This window comes from Anomaloglossus baeobatrachus, chromosome 5, assembly GCF_048569485.1.
Source record: "Anomaloglossus baeobatrachus isolate aAnoBae1 chromosome 5, aAnoBae1.hap1, whole genome shotgun sequence".
NCBI lineage: Eukaryota > Metazoa > Chordata > Amphibia > Anura > Aromobatidae > Anomaloglossus > Anomaloglossus baeobatrachus.
This window is the reverse complement of record NC_134357.1, coordinates 55,842,669-55,862,938: the sequence shown is the minus strand read 5'-3', so window position 1 is coordinate 55,862,938 and position 20,270 is coordinate 55,842,669. Positions and strand designations below refer to the sequence as shown.

The 20,270-nt window shown below is 45.2% G+C and overlaps 1 protein-coding gene across 1 annotated transcript in view; it reads left to right on the top strand.

Annotated features, from left to right (window-relative positions):
- The window catches only part of LOC142312620 (alpha-2-macroglobulin-like), a 179,558-nt gene that overhangs the window by 40,282 nt on the left and 119,006 nt on the right, over nucleotides 1-20,270 (top strand). Inside the window, exons 9-10 of the mRNA XM_075351615.1 lie at nucleotides 8,864-8,981; nucleotides 15,110-15,219. Of these exons, the coding sequence (XP_075207730.1) occupies nucleotides 8,864-8,981; nucleotides 15,110-15,219 (228 nt within the window). The remainder of the gene's footprint in view (nucleotides 1-8,863; nucleotides 8,982-15,109; nucleotides 15,220-20,270) is intronic.

Here is a 20,270-nt window from a genome sequence, read left to right as displayed (position 1 = left end):
TCGGTTCTGCACTTCTTCCTGGGTTAGGCAGGTCATACTTAATGAAGCGTTTACATGATCACTCTGCATTTCCTGTGGCATATGCTTTTCCTGTGTGAACACAGTTGAGAAAAAAGTATTTAAAACATTTGCTTTTCCCACATCGCTTTCTATGATTTTACCCTCATTATTCTTTAAAGGGCCAACACCATCAATTTTAATCTTTTTTCTGTTTATATAATTAAAGAATAGTTTGGGACTTGTTTTACTTTCCTTAGCAATGAGTCTCTCAGTTTCTACTTTTGCTAAATGTATTTGTTTTTTACACATTTTATTTTTTTCTCTATATATTTTTAATGCTTCTTCGCTGCCTTCTTGTTTTAGCTTTTTAAATGCCTTTTTCTTATTATTTATTGCCCCTTTTACATCCTTATTTAGCCACATTGGTTTTCTCCTGTTCCTATCCCTTTTATTTCCGTATGGTATGGCTCACTCGCAGTGGGTGTTTAATACCGATTTAAAAATTTCCCACTTATTTTCTGTGCTCCCATTTTTGAGGACATTGTCCCAATCAATTTGGCGAAGGTCTTCTCTAAGCTGATCAAACTTTGCTTTCCTGAAATTCAGCGTTTTTGTAACCCCCCTCCAAGGCACCTTACTGAAGGACAAGTGCAGGGCCGGCGTCAGCACGCGGCATACCCGGGCAAATGCCGGGGCCCTGGAGAGCTGGGGGGGCCCACTCGGCCTCGTCAGTTCTGCTGCCCCCGGGCCGAGTTCCGGGGACCGCAGTCCTTGGCACTGGAAACTGTGGCTGCCGGCCCTTTAAGGCCCGCAGACCACAGCATTCACTGTGTTCTCCTGCATTGAGCATCATCTGTGGGCGGAGCTACCGCCCGGCATCCTGCTCGGTCGCACAGATGAAGGAGTTACAGTGCCAGCCAGCGACCCCCAGCACATCGCTTCCCTCCGGCGCTGTGTGGGCCCCATCTGCACCGTGACCTGATCAGTATGTGGGACATCACTCCCTCCCCGCCCCTCCCTGTCCCCCCGTGCGTGTGTGGGCCCCGCAGAGCCGCGTGTGTGTGGGCCCCGCAGAGCCGCGTGTGTGTTTGTATGTATGTATGCATGCAGCAGAGCAGTATGCGTGTCTGTATGTATGTATGTATATATGCAGCAGAGCAGTATGCGTGTCTGTATGTATGTATGTATATATGCAGCAGAGCAGTATGCGTGTCTGTATGTATGTATATATGCAGCAGAGTAGTATGCGTGTCTGTATGTATGGATGTATATATGCAGCAGAGCAGTATGCGTGTCTGTATGTATGTATGTAAATATGCAGCAGAGCAGTGTGCGTGTCTGTATGTATGTATGTATATATGCAGCAGAGTAGTATGCGTGTCTGTCTGTATGTATGTATATATGCAGCAGAGCAGTATGCGTGTCTGTATGTATGTATGTATATATGCAGTAGAGCAGTATGCGTGTCTGTATGTATGTATGTATATATGCAGCAGAGCAGTATGCGTGTCTGTATGTATGTATATATGCAGCAGAGTAGTATGCGTGTCTGTATGTATGTATGTATATATGCAGCAGAGCAGTATGCGTGTCTGTCTGTATGTATGTATATATGCAGCAGAGTAGTATGCGTGTCTGTATGTATGTATGTATATATGCAGCAGAGTAGTATGCGTGTCTGTATGTATGTATGTATATATGCAGCAGAGTAGTATGCGTGTCTGTATGTATGTATATATATATATATATGCAGCAGAGCAGTATGCGTGTCTGTATGTATGTATATATGCAGCAGAGTAGTATGCGTGTCTGTATGTATGTATATATATATATATATATATATATGCAGCAGAGCAGTATGCGTGTCTGTATGTATGTATATATGCAGCAGAGTAGTATGCGTGTCTGTATGTATGTATATATATATATATGCAGCAGAGCAGTATGCGTGTCTGTATGTATGTATATATATATATGCAGCAGAGCAGTATGCGTGTCTGTATGTATGCATGTTTGATGTGTATCTATGTATGTCAGTGCATATGACTGTATAGATTTGTCTGTTTATATGTATTTTTGTGAGTTTGTCTTTAAATATGTATATGTATGTATCTGTGTATGTGTGTGTGTCTGCGTGTTTATGGGGCCCACTGGGACTCTTCCGCCCGGGGCCCACAAAAACCTAGAGCCGGCCCTGGACAAGTGGAATTGTATTATATTGTGGTCACTATTCCCTAGGTGCCCATCCACTCGTACGTCTGTTATTCTATCTGGCCTGTTGCTTAAAATTAAGTCCAGAAGGGCTGCCCCTCTAGTTGGGCCCGGCACAAGTTGGGACAGATAATTATCCTTAGCTACTGACAGAAGCCGGTTTCCTTTCTGAGATATGCAGGTTTCAGTTTCCCAGTCTATATCGGGGTAGTTGAAGTCCCCCTCGTGTCATCCTCGTGCTGCTCGGTTCCCTGCTTACCTGCATGGTCTTCCACGTGTAGCGTTGTCCTCTGTACTCCACTGTAGCCACCCACATGTCACGTGGTTCTCTGTGTCCCTTCATTGCCATCCACCTGTAGTCCAGTCCATGCCTCATCACCCTCGCAGATGCCCACGTGTCTGTTGGTCCTGGACTCCTGACCTCCAGATCTAGGCCCCAGACTCCGCGCATGCTGAGCGGGGTTACCTGGTTTCCAGCCTTGGGGGAAGGCATACACACTTTCTGTCCCTTTAAGAGGAAGCATGCACACCTTGCTAAAGTGTCCCCAGTGTAAGGGGTGGGCAGACCCCTTACAAGGAAGCACAGGTTTTCTCTGAAGTGGTTAATGCTGTCCCCATAGCAACTGTACAGGAGGGAGGAGGAGCCGGAAGCTTAGGGGGAAAGGAAGTGTGTGCTGAAGGCAGTTGTGTCTGGGACAGGAGAGAAGAAACAGCCAGGGGCAGAGTGTGGAGCTGAGTGGGCAGAAAGAAAGAAAGAAAGAAGGGAGCTGGAAGAACAGGGAAGCCGGAGAGAAAAGGAGCGGGCGGAACCTCATAGTGCGAAGCAGTCCCGGTGTGGGTCCGGGCTGTGGGTAGCCATAAGTGGGAGCCAGGTGAAGTAGAGTAGCCGGGCACATCCCCACTGGAGGAGACGTCAGGGCAGGCTTTCCCCAGCTAAGAAAAGAACGTGAAGTCATCTGTAACTGCCGGTTTTTGGAAAGAGTTGTGAAATAAAGAATGTCTTTTATTTGCATCGAAGCATGCCTGGAGAGTGTTTATACGTCGGACGACATCTGCACCACCACACTCTGCCCCACCAAGACATCTCCTGTCCTGATAGTGACGGCGGAGCCAGGGGTAAGCCTGACAGAAGGGGCCACGACTACAAGCCCAGAGGCACCCCTGGCACCCCGTTACATGTGGCGTAGTCGGCAGGATCCGGATCATATGCAAGGGGTCTCGCTCCAAGAAGAAGGAGATCAAGTGATGCCGAGGACACTGGATCCAGATTATTGGAAAAGAGTCCCGATCCCATGGTGGGAAGAGGAAGAAGTGCCTAAGGCGTTGGACCGGGCACAAGATGGCGGCAAGATGCCCGTTGTCTGTGAAGACACAGAAAGCGCGCGCAGAATTGGCGCCAAAAGAAGAGCCTGGGGCTGGCCGGTGCCGAAAAAGAAGTTCGGAGTACTCCGCCCAAAGAGGGGAGGTGCCGGTCCCAGGGCACGAAGGAAGATATGTGAAGTGGGCGATGTTCCAGAGAAAAAGAAGAACCGCCGCGTAGGGGTCGACCTGATGTGTGAGACTGGGGGTGGAGTATACCCAAGAGCGGGAAAAGTAAGCCCGCCTCCACTTCCTCCAGCATCTCCACTGACCCCGACGCCATTACCAGAAACGCTGACTCAGAGCAAGATGGAGACTCCAGGAAGACAGCAAGCTGCGGTAGCCGCACTAGTAGCGACTAGCCTGGGCAGAGGACGCCCGAAGCAGACTGCGGCTGCGGAAGGACCCACCCTTAACCTACCGGCTGTGCCAGGAGGACCGGAGCGGCCCACTACACAAGAGGCCGCACAGTGGCAACAGGAAATCGAGTGGGAGGAATGCCAATACCGGCGGCGGTCGCAGCAAAGACCGGTGCTAGCTGAACTCTCCCACCCGAGATGTTGGATCAACCCGCCAACTACGAGCCCTTCCGGAGGCTGCGCCGGTTGCCCGGACAGTCCCTGTTGGAGTACGTGCAGGCCCAACGAGCCGAATGGCAACGTGCATATCATCCGGAGTGACTTTTCAAGACCGGAAGATGGCGGGCCTGTTTTTGTTCAACACCGGCGTTGTTTTGAGCCGGAAGAAGGTGTGTTGTTTGTAACCGTTCAAGTTGCTGAGCCCGGAAGAGAGCCTGATGCTGGACTGAGCCAGGGGCTCCCTCCGCGTCATTAAGAAGATTTTTGCCGAGTTGTGTTCCTGCCAGCTAACGTCTAAGACCGGGAGTGCTGCAAAAGCCTTCGGGCAGAAACTCCACTAAGACCGGGAGTGCCTGCTGACGGCCTCCGGGCACGACTAAGACCGGGAGCTTCCAGGAGGAACTCCGGGCGCTGGACTGGTGTGCCCTCGCGGGTGCCCTCAGGTGAACATGTTCGCAGTTTCATTAAAATGACTTTGTTTAGTTTTAAAATGTGATTTTAGATTTGTGCCTTGCCGGGAGGCTTAGGCTTAAAGAGGGGAGGTATGTAAGGGGTGGGCAGACCCCTTACAAGGAAGCACAGGTTTTCTCTGAAGTGGTTAATGCTGTCCCCATAGAAACTGTACAGGAGGGAGGAGGAGCCGGCAGCTTAGGGGGAAAGGAAGTGTGTGCTGAAGGCAGTTGTGTCTGGGACAGGAGAGAAGAAACAGCCAGGGGCAGAGTGTGGAGCTGAGTGGGCAGAAAGAAAGAAAGAAAGAAGGGAGCTGGAAGAACAGGGAAGCCGGAGAGAAAAGGAGCGGGCGGAACCTCATAGTGCGAAGCAGTCCCGGTGTGGGTCCGGGCTGTGGGTAGCCATAAGTGGGAGCCAGGTGAAGTAGAGTAGCCGGGCACATCCCCACTGGAGGAGACGTCAGGGCAGGCTTTCCCCAGCTAAGAAAAGAACGTGAAGTCATCTGTAACTGCCGGTTTTTGGAAAGAGTTGTGAAATAAAGAATGTCTTTTATTTGCATCGAAGCATGCCTGGAGAGTGTTTATACGTCGGACGACATCTGCACCACCACACTCTGCCCCACCAAGACATCTCCTGTCCCGATAGTGACGGCGGAGCCAGGGGTAAGCCTGACAGAAGGGGCCACGACTACAAGCCCAGAGGCACCCCTGGCACCCCGTTACACCCAGTCTATCATTGGGTGACTCCAGGTGCTTACAGTTTCCTCTTTTGATGGAAGAGGCCTGAGCAATGCATTAGGATTTGATCCCAGCCTGTGTGTTGGTCCTTATTGTCTACTCTGGTCTCCCAGCCTACAGCACCAGTCCTGCATGCAACCAGTTCTGATCTGCTATACCAATCCTTTCTGTATCCTTGGACCTGTTCTTTCTCTTCCCTGGTACCAGCCTGTATCCGGCACCTGTCGCCTTGTCTGTCTCAGCCATCTCGGCTGCACCTGTGTCCGATGTCCTGTGCACGATGTTCCATGCCTGCTGATCCATGGCTGATGACCTGGACCCTGATGACCGAAGTTCCTCCAGATGTCCTGTCCCGGCTGAACCTGTGTCCGATGACCTGTGCCTGGTAATCCGTGCCTGATGACCTGAGCCCTGCTGAACGGAGTTCCATGCCTGATCATCTGGACCCTGATGACCGGAGTTCCTCCTGAGGTCCTGTTCTGGCTGCACCTGTGTTTGATGTCCTGTGTGCCTGATGTCCCTCGCCTGGTCACCTTAGCCTGATGACCCATGCCGGAAGTTTCTTACCTTCCTCTGCCTGTCCAGCCGTTCTCTATTCAGACTGTCTCTCATGTTCTGCTCTGTTTGTCATGCCAGTATCTGTCCAGTCACTGACTGTAAAAACGCCCCCGGCACTAACTGACAGCCAGCTCAATATTGAAGCCAGTTGTCAGTCAGCCCTGGGGAGCAGTTACAGGCGCTGATCACTAGGCACACAACCGTGACTAAAACTGAATCTGAGACTGCTTGGAGGAATAAAGATAATTTACTCTCGGCAGCGGGTCTTATTAAACTGCAGAGTAATCTAACTGGAGCAGTGACAATAACTGGCTCAGTTTGCTATGGACATACTGTCTTGTCCAGCCTTCTGTAATGTTGGAGAGGGTGTTCAACGCTGTTGGTGGCTTTGTCACACAAGTGGAATAGGTTATCCATTGCACTGTGGAAAACCTAATATTTTTGAAAATGTATCAGGTACGGATCAATGTAAACCTTCATTCGCCTATAGATGATACCAAAGCCTCCCTGACTTTTCGTTGACTGTCTTCTACACTTTTTTTTTTGCCATCTGAACCAAAGGCTCATACTCATATGGGCATCAACTCCCTGTCTCTCATCTCATCTTTATCTGTAGTATTGTTGCTGCCAAAGCTGCTGTTACTGACCCTAAACTGCCACATATCTCCTTACATCCCGTCCCAATACTGCAATGTGCTGTTCATGCTGCTACCACTGTACAGCCACATCAGACTCCTCTCCTGGCTCCACACAGTTCTAAAAAAGTACTGACTGATGCTGGAAGACATACTTGTTTGAGTGTACAAAACATGAAGCAGCTCCCAGAATAGGGCAATTTTTTGGAAAAGGCTTGGTGACAACAAGCCATTGATTCTTTACTTTGAAAACAATACACCTGGTTTGTCTCCCTAAAAAAGGGGTACGTTTTGGATGGCTTCATAAAAATCTTTTGTAACTGCTTTATCATTTTCTGAGTAGCAAACATCTTGCAGATCCCACACAAGGTATAATTTTTTTCACTCCTATTTCTTCATGTTAAAGATAATACACTTGCTTTGTCTTCCTAGATTAAGGGATAATTTTTGGACAGCTTGTGAAAAAAAAATATAATTTCCTTATTTAGCCAAGAGCAAAGTTTTTTATACTCCTCAAAGAGGTATAATGTTTTAACCACACCATGAAAAAATGTCACGGCTTGTTCAGTTTGCACAGCATCTGTATGAATATGCAACAAGCAAGGCAAGCATCTAGACCCCAAAACAGGTCCAAAACAGGTTCAAAGTCTGAAACTGCAGTGTGTGGTTAAATAATGATGCCTGTTACCATTGTTTCGTATCCTTTTACACCTAACCATATAGGTTGAGATCACTTGGACATTAAAGAAGTCGTGCTTGTGCTGCACAGCTCAAGTTTAATACAGTTCAAGGACATCCAAGAGTGTTAAGGCCACTTTACACGCTGCAACATCACTAGCGACCTTGTTAGCGATGTGACACGCCCAGATCGTTGCTACGATTTGCAGAGATCGCTCATAGGTCGTTTTTTAGCGGTCACATGTATCCATCTTACAAACGACGCTACATCGTTCAGCGATATATTGTTTAACCAAGGCAGTCGTGTGGACACTGTCACACAGCATTCCTCCCAACGATTCCGGCAATCTCGGAGGCGTATAATTGTCCATAGAATACACCCTGGCGTGACACCAACCAGAGCGGAGGAGGCGTGGAGCATTGCTCGTAACGACACGCCCGCGTCGCTGATGAAGGACGCACTAACTATGTTGTGTCAAACGTAGCAATATGTCTGCTGCGTTCGAAACGACGAACAATATTTTGAAAATGAACGACGTGTCAACGATCAACGATATTCGCAAGTTTTACGATCGTTTGGAGTCGCTTGTAGATATCACACGCAACGACGTCGCTAACGACGACGGAAGTGCGTCACAAAAACCGTGACCCCGACCACATATCGTCAGATAAATTGCAGCGTGTAACAGGGCCTTTAGTCACATATTTTCTAGGCAATTAGGTTTGTTAAACTTATTCAACACAAATCAATTGCTTTGAAAAAAATTGACAAAGCTGTTGTATTTGAATTTCAAATGAACCGCCCAACCCTTGAGGAAACCGTTCCATGACTTTCATATTTTTTATAAACAATTATAATATGTCATAAATGTCTGATAGGTAGAGTTGCGTGAGTACCTAACTATTCGTTCTCGCTATACTCATAACGAGTACTGTCTAATACTTAGGTATTCATTCCAAATATCGTGTGCAATGCAAGTCACTGGGAAAAAACTCTCAAAGTAATGAGTAGAGTGCGAGTAGAGAATAGTGTGGAATTCGGGTTACTCGTTACATTGCGAGTATTCCGCATTGACTTACATTGCACACACTATTCGGATGAACACACAAGTACTAGACAGTACTCGTTATGAGTATAGTGAGTACGAATAGTTAGGTACTCACTCAACTGTACTGTAGGTCCAAACAGCTTGCTCAGTTGAAATTTGTATACAGTAGTATACAATAGAATGAGAACCATGTGCATGCAAATCTACTTACTGTAGCTTCACATGACGTGGCTTGTGGTTGCAACACTTATAGTTTAATAGATTTTTAAAAGTTGATGGTAGACTTTACATTGAATTCAACCTGTATCTTAACGTTTTAATTGATAGGAAGTCATGGTTTTATATTTTTAAGATAAATAGTGGTTTAAAAGATGCTGTGGATTTACTATGGGTTGTTTTATAATGGGAGTAACCCATTGAGAAATGCTTACAACATAAGTAATCATAATTGTATTTCACTTTACGTTATAAAAATCAATAAAGTACGGTACATAAGTATCCATAGGACCATAGGAAGCCAAATAGGTCTTTCCTTTTTGATTCTGACAATTTCTACAGCTCTATATTAATTGCATGGATCTTGAATCTGAATTTTTTCTTTCACACAGTTGGACAGATCTGGTTGTCATACCATTGAGGTTAAGTCTGTTCTTGTTAAATTAAACGAAACTGACAACCTGAACATAAGATTGAAAGCTACTGCTTCTCTTACCGAGGAAGGAACTGGTAAGTCGGAGCACACAGTTTAATGGGAACCTGTCATCATTTTCTTCCCTTATAAACTATGCCCATCACCTGTATGCCTTGTTCACACGCTACATTTTTACCCGTGTTTTTTTGCGTTTTTGCTGCAGATATTTCTTGAAAATGGTTGTAACCTTTCTGCAGACATTCCCCAGCAAAACCTATGGGAAAAAAATTAGCTGTGCGCACACTACGTTTTTTTCTCAAGAAAATTCTTTCTGCAGAATTTCTTGAGAGAAAGACTGTGCATGTCACTTCTTTTCTGCAGGTACCTGCGTTTTTTGCCATAGATAATGGTAAAAAATCACAGTGACCAACCTGCAGAAAAACGCACCAAAAACGCATGTTTTTTGAACGCAAGTGCGCTAATCTTTCAGACTCAAGAAATTTCTTGAGAAAAATCCTTTTTCTAGTGTGAACAGAGCCTTAAGATCATGCAACCCCTTTCTTCCCACCGACGTGCCACTGCATACTATATACCATATTTTCCGAATTACAAGACGCACTTTTTTTCCCCCCAAAACTGGGGATAAAATGGGTGTGCATCTTATAATCCGGATATGGCTTACCAAAGCTGCGGTGGTGGAGCGTGGTCAAAGGAGGCGGGGGTCGGTGATACTAAGGGCTCGGAGGAGGGGTGTCACTGCAGTGAAGCGGCTCAGGAGGGTCACAGCACGGCGGCTCAGCGATGCGTCGGGCGCCATTGATCTGACAGCGATCTGCAGGCTCCATTGAATTGAATGTGGTTGACGTGATGGACTTCAAAAAAATGGCCATGAAGGCGGAGCGTGCACAGATTGACGAGATGGACTTCAAGAAAATAGCTGTGGAGTCCTACCTGCGCATGCGCCGCTTTCAACTCCATTTTCTTGAAGTCAATCTCGTCAACTACAGGCGATTCAATGAAGCCCCTAATCTGCTGGCAGATCAATGGCACTTGCCGTCACGATACCCCCAAGCCCACAGTAATGCCGACCCTCCATTTACTGAGCCGCAACACCCCGTCCTCTGAGCCCGCAGCATCGTCAACCCTGTCTCATGTGACCCTCTTGAGCCACTCCACCACCGCCACTCCCCCGGCGAGATATTATAAGACACACTAGGATTATAAGACGAACCCTCATTTTAACATTAAAAACTATTTTGTCCTATTTTCCTCCTCTAAATTTGGGGTGCGTCTTATAAAACTTAAAAAATATAAAACGTCTTATAAAACGTCTTATATAATCCGGTGCGTCTTATAAAACAAAAAATATGGTAAGTGTTTTATACTTGTGCTGTGCTACAATTAAATTTTGTGGACTGGTCTGATGGATGTCTCCAGATTGCACACTTTCCTGGTTTCTTCAAACGCTGCCTCTTCTAACTATATGTAAGTGGATGGCATCTCTGCGTCATCCACAAAGTGCCCGAAGTCTCGTGCCTGTGCCTGGAAATCACTGGCTTGTCAATAAGCATACAAACTGTCTTGCAACAGAATTTAGCCTCTTCATATAAAATCAAAAGATGCTTTAATTTTTGAACATTCTACTTTGCATCAGCCAGTAGCTGTGCGCCACACCATATAGAAAAACTACTGCAAATTTATATTTCTAAGCAATTATAACGCCAAACTATTTTTACTCCAAACTATAAGGGCTCATGTGCACATAACTGCTGAATATTCTGCAGCGATTTGACAGCACATGTGCGCTTCAAATCGCTGCAGAAACACTGCATAATGGATGCAGTTTTTTTGTAGTAAAAAGCCGATTTCATGCGCTATGGCTGCTGCTCCCACCATAGACAGAGTGGGAGTTGAATCCTACGGAATAATTGACATGCTCATTTTATGAACGCACGGATTTGGGTCAAAATTTTAGCACCCAAATCGCTGCGTTCATATAAGCATCGTGTGGACGTATCATGCACAATCTTCATAGATTGTGCAGGGGACACAGGACGCACGCATTTACGCTGCAGTGCAATATGCAGCGTAAATGCATGCAATTATGCAAAGTGCGCATGAGCTATAACACTTACCATGCCATATAATTATATCAAATTATCTTTATAGTGAAGGGTGCAGCTGTAATGCATGTAGAAGTAGTAGATTCACCAATCTAGTGACTGAAAAGGATCAAAGGCTTCCTTCACATATTACTACCCCAGAATTATAAATGACACATGGCAGGTCGAGGCCCTGTTAGTTTCTTTCGTATTGAGGTGAAGGACCTTCAATGAGAACTGTATTTTCAACAAAATGTTAATGAAACAATAGTGAAAGGGAATTTAATTAAATTTTGAAATATAGCTAATCAAAGAATTCTGCCTTTTTCTCCATATGAGCCACTTCTTTAACCTAGACTACTGATTTTACCACCCACACTGGAAAAAAACGGCACAGCTCCATTACATTTCCTATTATACTCTACAGAGAGGGAAAGCTGGAAAAGGAATGAAGAGCAGAATGTAAAGCGAAGCAGAGGGAGACACAGAAAAGTAGTGCTGAGCTTTCTAACAAGTCTCTTATAGCCTCTCAATGCTAGATTCATGGAATCTAGTCTACTCCCACCAGATTGGATTCAATTGCTAATTAAGAGATTGCAGAGGCAAAAACTGGTGAAACTGTAGTAAAAGGAACATTGTTACGTCTCATGTGCAAACATATAAGGCCGCTTTTACATTGTGCTTTTACCTCCGTTTGGCGGTCCCATCGGAGCTTCGTCCGAACCCTCCCGCAAAACATGTTTTGGACACATGCGTCAACAGGTTCATTGACTGTAATGTAGAGTGTGCTCTGTCTTGCACCATTTTCGGGTATATACGCTTTCTGCAGACGGACACCCAGAGAATGTTTTCTCTGCTGCAGATCTAGCAGTTATACAGAGCTCATGAATATGGAATCAGGTTCCCTGCCCCTATGTGATGCTGCTCTCAGATTAGGTGGTAAAAACGTGATTACAGATTCTCTTTAACAGGAACAGTGGAGGTCAAAATAAGGTCTGGAAGACCAAGCAAAATTCTTGTGAGACCTACTCATACAATTGCTAGAGAGGCAAATCAGAACCCCTGCATGACTGTAAAAGATCTTCAGGATGATTTAGCAGACTCTGGAGTTGTAGATTGTTCTTCTGTTCAGAGACACCGGTACAAACATTGCCCTCATGGAAGAGTCATCAGAAGAAATCCTCTCCTGCGTCCTCACCATAAAATTCAGAGTCAGAAGTATGCAAAATAACATCTAAACAAGCCTGGTGCATTTTGGAAACAAGTCTTTTGGACTGATGAGGTTAAAATAGATCTCTTTGGCCACAATGATCAAAAGGTATGTGTGGAGAAAAAAGGGCATAGAATTTCAGGTAAAGAACATCTCACCAACTATTCATCATGGAGATGGCTCAATCATGCTTTGGGGTTGTGTTGTAGTCAATGGCACATGGAATATTTTATGGGTAGTGAGAAGAATTTCAAAAATTTCTTCATACAAACATAGATCCATCTGTAAAAAAGCTGAAGTTGAAAAGAGGATGGCTTCTACAAATGTATAATGATCCTAAACACACATTAAAATCGACAATAAACAACTTGAAAAGGCACAAGCTGAAGGTTTTACGATGGCCCTCATAGTTCCCTAATGTGAACATCATTAAAAATTTGTGGCTAGATCTCAAAGAGATGCAAGATGCTCCAGAAATCTCACAGAACTAGAAGACTTTTCAAAGGAAGAATGATAATCCTTCAAACAAGAATTGAACTCTTGGCTGGCTACAAAAAGTGTTTACAAGCTGTGATACTTGCTAAAGGGGGTGCTACTAGGTAGTTCAGAGGGTGCACTGCGCATGATCAGAGGTCTTCTGAACTTCGATGTGAGGGAGAGCAGGGTTCGACCCACCCCAGACTTGCAAATCCATTTTGTATGAGTGTTATGTAATGTTATGCATTTGTGTATGTTTTGAGTAAATGGCCACTAGGTGGCCATGGTGTGCACAGCCACATCCCTGGTGTTTGCTAGACAGGAAAGGGTTAGTGACGGAGGAGTAATGTGCACAAAAAGGATGAACCCGGAGTAAGAATTAGGAGAGTCCTGATGGGAGAGAAATAGCCCACATCTGTGAGAGGTGTGAGGAGAGAAGACCCCAATATTTTTAATTAATCTGACCCGCTGGGTTGTATCCCGGTACCGAACCCATTGGGCCCAAGTGAGAGTTGGGCTGGTGTAACCACGTCCTGAGTGGGTGAAGTCAGTACCACCAGGATGGTGGTCACCCCCTTTCGGACAACCGAGGAACTCCCTCAAACAATGGAAGGTACTGGCTCCAACGACGGGAGTAGGTTCTGACAGAGCTAGGCAGAGGAGTGCCATCCAAGAAGGCCCCATCATAGCTAACAGCTAAAGCCCTGTGGGTGGGACTAGAGGTGACCTGAAGGACTATTTGATCCTTCTCAGCAGAATGAAGATGGGTGAGGGGATGAGAGGCTCGGAAGCCCAAGTATCAGGAAAGTAGATGGCCAGCAAATTAAGTGTGACTCCGGTCGCTATGGACAACCCCGTTGGGGTACCAGAGCATACGGCTGAAGTAGTTATACAAAGTACTATTGTGACCCCTGTAATTGAAGAGAGGTGTCTCCCGCTGGCGTGATGAGAATCTGTGTAACAACCTCTAAAGTAAAGAAATATTGCTGGTTAAGAAGAACTCTCTGTGTAGTATCTGGGGGTACTGGGACCTGCTGCAGTCGGTAGCCGGAAGAAGGTCCTGAAGAAAGAGCGAGCCCTGGTTTTCAGCCTGATAGTAAGCACCCCGCACCATAAGTCCCAGCAACCCTTCCCCTGCACTAGAGAGGTGGTTGCGGTGCAAAGAAGTGACTCAGGGCTGCACTGCAGCCAGACAGCAATATCTGCCATGACTGCCACCGCACCTCGCCGCCCAGCGAACACAGGGATGGTTAGGAAGAGAATTTAGACATGCAAATGTAACTACTGCAGACTTTGAGGGCATAAGGGACCTGACAGGTTCCTTTTAATCTGTGTTCTATTTGTTGAACTTCCATATGGAAAGCTTTTTTTTATACCACAATTGCGTCTAGCTCGTGTAAACTCTCCTACTAATTATAGCTTGTATGGTATATGTTTAAGGTGATGTATATCCAAATGCAAAATAGTATTGCCTGCACTGGTTTTTCTATGGGTAAAAGTGGTACTAGATGCATTGTTTATAGAGTTATGTTAATGATTAAATGTGACCTGAAGTTGAAAGGATGGAGGTTTAGATAAAATGCACTGCAGATACATCAGATTTCCAAATAATAAGGTCATCTATGTATCTGCCGCACCACAGTATATTGTCAGCAAATGGATTATTTAGAGTATAGATATATAATTCCTCCCACCAGCTCATGATATGATTAGCAAGTGATGGGGAATACTTATCCCCCATTTTATTAACACCGATAATCCAAAAAAAAGTATCATTAAAGCAAAAATAGTTGTTGGTGATGAGAAAGAGGGTAACATCTTTGATATGGTTTGGAGATGAAGAGAAAAGCCACTGTATTTGCTTAGGTGAAAATCCAGGACATATAAAGCATTTAGGTGAGAGATGGAGGTAGAGTGAGGTGGATATCACATCCCAACCAGGAGAATTGAGGAAACCATTTAAACTCTCCCATTGTCTTTAATACATTACCCGTATCCTTAACAAAATAGGTGCTTTGTGAACAAGGGCTGGAGGAGATGGTGTAACCACTTTCTCATCTTCTCACTCAGAGAACCAATCCCGGAGGCAATGGGGATGCTGGAATATTTCGCTGAATATTGAAGGAATTAGGAAGAGTAGTTAGTTGGCACATGGCTATAATTATTCAAATCATATATGAGTAGTCACATGAAGCGTATTCATCCTGTTTAAACTGTGTATAGAAGGGAGCGCCAAACTCGGGTGCAGGAAATCTTAAATTCACATCTGCTCTAATGTATATCCTCTGTAGAAAGTAATTAAACAGGATTTCTGCCTAATCACCATGAAATATAGCTATAAATACTAATTATGCTTAAAAAAATGTAACAAAACAACATATTTTCATAAAATACATTACAAGATGTTTTTTCACAATATTCCCTCTTCATGTAGGAGTGAAACTATCATCTACCAATCAAGCCAAAATCACCACTGTCATAAGTAAAGTGTCTTTTATGAATACTGACACTACCTACAAGCCTGGCATCCCATACAGTGGTTTGGTGAGTCACTTTGTTTGCCTATATATATGCTGTATATATTAATACGGTGACAAGCAAAAGGGTAACGGTGTTTTGAACTTTTGACTTTCAGGCTCCATATCTCACCATCCACTACATCATTAAGCATGAGACTACTTTCATGTTATAGACAATCATATTAGCTATTTCATATAAAAATTTGACTTGCAACTATATAGCATATGATTAGTTATGCAAATTATTGTCATGTTACTGCATTTTTATCGTTTTGCTCCTGGTGTTTGTTTTTTTCCTGTATAATACAAATTCCAACCTTTCCTCACATTCTAATGATAGTTCAGGGTTTTATTAGTTTGATTCCTAAGTGAATCCTAAGTGAAATGTCACTGCTTTGAGTTAAGGAGCAACCATGAAGAAGATTTCCCAAGAAAAGAGAAACCGCATGATCCAGCTGATCGATAGCGGTTTCTCGGCCCCAAAATTGCCAAACTGCATCATATGAGAGCCATGACGTTTGGAAGAATATGAAATTATGAAATTAAGTCCGTCCATCCATTCAAAAGCCAAGAGGTGGATGTCCAGTCAAAATATCGGAATCATCAAGTTGGCTCATCACAAGGTCTATCAGTTCTGGCGTGACAAAGAGAGATCACAGACATCAATGCAAGCAATGTGCGATGCATGTTACACAAGTCAGGAATAGTCAAAAAGCCTCGACTTCCATATCATCATAAGAAGCGTTGACTCACGTTTACAAAGAAGTACAAAAATTGGGTAGAAGAATATTGGAAATAGCTGATTTGGAGTGATGACACAAAATTCAATAGGCTAGGCTCTGATGTGAGCAAATGGTCTGGAAGAGACAAGAGAAAAAGGAGCTAATGGATCTAGAATTTGAAAGAATCGTCAAGTTCGGTGGAGGAAGCCTGATCATATGGAGTTATTTTCACAGCCAAGAGCGTTGCATACTTAACCAGGACCAATGGTGGTCTCAATGCTGAGGTATATGTGAGTATTCCACAAGATGAGCTACTTCGTACACTTAAGTACTATAGGTATGAAAAGGATGACTTAAGGCCCTGTCACACACACAGATATATCTGCGGCAGATCTGTGGTTGCAGTGAAATTGTGGACAATAAGTGCCAGGTTTGTGGCTGTGTACAAATGGAACAATATGTCCATGATTTCACTGCAACCACAGATCTGCCAAAGATTTATCTCTGTGTGTGACGGGGCCTTTAGTGTTCCAGCAGGACAACAACCTGAAGCAGATGTCGAGATTGGTGAAGAAGTGGTTTCATGAAAATGAAGTAGAGGTGCTGAATTGGCCCCCACAGGCCCCAGACCTCAATCCAATCCAACACTTGTGGGTAGAGTTGAAGAAAAAGCTGTATACATACAGTAACCAAGTGAGTTGAAGTCAGAGATTTTCTCTAACTTCGCTGACTGTCATGGCAGTGTCAGGTCCTGTTCCGATTGCTGATTCTGACACTCTGCCTGAGAGATTCTCTGTGTCCTGGAGCAACGCAGGCAAACTCGGGTGTCGACCTACTATGTACTAATTCATAGGCAGGCTAGCAAGAGTTCATTTCTGTTAGTTTGCTTGTTTGCTCTCTTTAATCACCTGTTGTGAGTGAGCCTATCACATCTGCTCCCTGCATATATATATATACTGGCTGGGTCCTTCCTCCTATGCCAGCTATAGATTATTTTAGTTGGTCTAGTGTGGCGTCTCAGACTTTCTGGTGCTTGTAGTTCTTGTAGCTTTATGCGGTCATACAGTTTACCCCAGCTGTCTTTTGTATTTTCCATCCTGCTGTTTTTTACTTCTGAATCTCTTATTGTCCTATCCTGTGTGTGTATGCAGTGTGTAAGAGTTTTGTTTCTCCCTTCACTGTGTACATATTGTAATGCCTGATTGGAGCCACAGACTCAGACTGGCTGTAAGGGGAGTCTAGAGAAAAGCCGCTCACAAAGCAGGACCCCAAGAACTCTGCAATCCTTTAACCCCTATACAGGGATTTGGAATTACATAGAGCTCCAGAGATCTCCAGAGCCTGTGGTAGGCTGTAGTCCGTGGTCGTCAGGCAGGGTCAAAAACCAGGAGATGCAAAACAGGAACCAAATCGGCAGGCAAGGGCGTAGTGAGGAGACAAAGCAGAGGTCAAATCCGGAACTGGCAGCAAGGTACAAAAACGACAGGCAGGAGGGTAGTCAAAAAACAAGAAAAGGTCAGCGCACAGGAATCAACATACAAACAGCACATGAGCCAGGAGTACAGAACTATCTCTGGCAGTGGTCATGTGACAGGAGGGGGGAATAATAAGGGTGTGGTGTCTTCCCATTGGCTGCAGGTGAATGTTGGCAACTTCAGCTGGAAGACACACACGCCACCTACAGTCAGCCAGTGGTACTGCAAGTTCCAGGGAAATCCAGCCTAGTGGATGAGCGGAGCTTGTGCTCCGCAGAACCACGGGCACCGACTCCTCTCCCATCACCAGCACTATCCATGGTGGGAACATGGCGTCGTCTGGCAATCGGAGCAGAAGTCGCAGGAGCGGGCTCCGGTGGGGACGTGACAGTACCCCCCCCTCCACGAGGGGCCACCGGACCCTCAAAACCCGTCTTGTCAGGGAACAAGAGGTGAAATCGCCTGACAAGACCTTTAGTATGGACCTCACTTGCTGGGACCCATGACCGCTCCTCCGGGCCATAACCCTTCCAATGTATAAGATACTGCACAGCCCCTCTAACAATACGGGAGTCAAGGATTCTCTGTACTTCATACTCCAGGTTACCCTTGACCAAAACAGGAGGAGGGGGGGCCTGACTGGATGAATGGGAATATGATACCACTTGAGGAGGGATTTGTGGAACACGTTCGATATTTTGAAGGACTGAGGGAGGTTCAGGCGGAAAGCTGTGGGATTGATGACCTCGACTATCTCGTAAGGTCCAATAAATCTGGGACCAAGCTTAGCAGAAGGGACCTTAAGTTTAATATGACGGGTGGACAACCATACCTTATCCCCAACTCCAAGGCTTGGGCCCTTGGAACGCCTCTTATTAGCAGCTGAGGCTTGACCACCCTGTGCCCTCTTCAAGTTCTCTTTCATCTCAGACCAGATAGCCTTCAGTTTGTTCACAGTGCTTTCAGCCTCAGGAGTATCCACCATAGCGGAAGAGAAGGACCCAAAACGTGGATGCAACCTGAAATTGCAGAAAAAAGGGGTAGTCTGGATAGACTCCTGATACTGATTATTAATGGCAAACTCAGCTAGCGGCAGATATTCCACCCAGTCAGACTGATGATTAGACACATAACACCGGAGATATTGTTCTAATATTTAATTAGTACGTTCAGTCTGACCATTGGTCTCTGGGTGGTAGGCGGAAGAAAAAGATAACTATATGAATCTTTTTACAAAAAGCCCTCCAGAATTTCGAGACGAACTGCGTTCCTCTGTCAGAAACAATATTTTCAGGAACCCCGTGTAACCGCACAATATGCCTAATTAACAACCTGCTAAGCATTTCAGAATTAGGTAAACCGGACAATCTAACAAAATGACACTGTTTACTGAATCTATCCACTACTACCCAGATACAAGTCTTCCCTTCTGAGGGTGGAAGGTCAGTGATGAAGTCCATGGAGAGGTGGGTCCAAGGACTTTCTGGAATAGGTAGGGACTGGAGAAATCCAGCAGGATGGGTATGGGGTGTCTTGGCTCGAGCACAAGTTTCACAGGCCAGTACATATTCCTTACAGTCCTTTGCTACGGTTGGCCACCAAAAGCTCCTAGTTACAAGTCGGAGGGTATTGCCTATACCAGGGTGACCTGCAAGGACAGAATTATGGGACTTCTGAAGTACCCGTAAACGAAGTGGGGAAGCGACAAATAGTTTACGGTCAGGAGTGGTTTCAGGGGCCTGGTCTTGGGCATCACGGATTTGTTCTATCAAATCTATGGATACCGATGATACAACAATGCCTTACCTAAAATAGGGACTGGTTCGATGTTTTCTGACTGAGAGGGACAGAAGCTACGGGAAAGTGCATCAGCTCTTGTGTTCTTGGTACCGGGCCGAAACGTCACCATGAAATCAAATCTGGAGAAGAACAATGCCCACTTAGCTTGCCTAGGATTGAGTCTCTTAGCAGATTCCAGATAAGTGAGGTTCTTATGGTCTGTGATGACTGTGACCTTATGTTTGGTGCCTTCGAGGAAGTGGCGCTATTCCTCGAAGGCCCATTTAATGGCTAACAGCTCACAATTACCAATATCATAGTTTGTCTCGGTGGGAGAAAATTTGCGGGAAAAGAAGGCACAAGGACGGAGTTGAGTGAGAGACGGAGTACCTTGGGATAGCACCGCTCCCACTCCAACCTCGGATGCATCGACTTCCACAATAAACGGACGCATAAGGTCAGGCTGAACCAGAATTGGGTCTGAGGAAAAACATTATTTTAATGTAGCAAAGGCATGGATCACCTCTGGTTTCCAATTAACCACATCAGCCCCTTTTTTAGTCAAATCAGTGAGGGGTTTGGCAATCTTGGAAAAATCCCTAATAAATTTGCGATAATAATTTGCAAACCCAAGTAAACGCTGCAAGGCTTTCAGGGACTTTGGTTGCACCCACCCCTTAATCGGCTGTAGCTTAGAGGGATCCATGCGGAAGCCTTCTGCAGACAACATATAACCCAGGAAATTAACCTCATCAACAAAAAAAAACACATTTTTCATACTTAGCAAATAGGAAGTTCTCCCAGAGTCTCTGGAGTACAGTGCGGATATGTTTGACATGTGACTTAGCATCAGGAGAATAAATCAGAATGTCATCCAGATAGACCACCACATATTGACCACAGATATCTCTGAAAATGTCATTAACAAAGTTCTGAAAGACAGCCGGCGCATTACTTAACCCAAAAGGCATTACTAGGTACTCATAGTGTCTTTCTGGAGTATTAAATGCTGTTTTCCACTCATCTCCTTCTCTGATGCGGATTAGGTTATATGCACCCCTGAGATCCAGCTTCGTGAAGTACCGGGCTCCTTTCAGCTG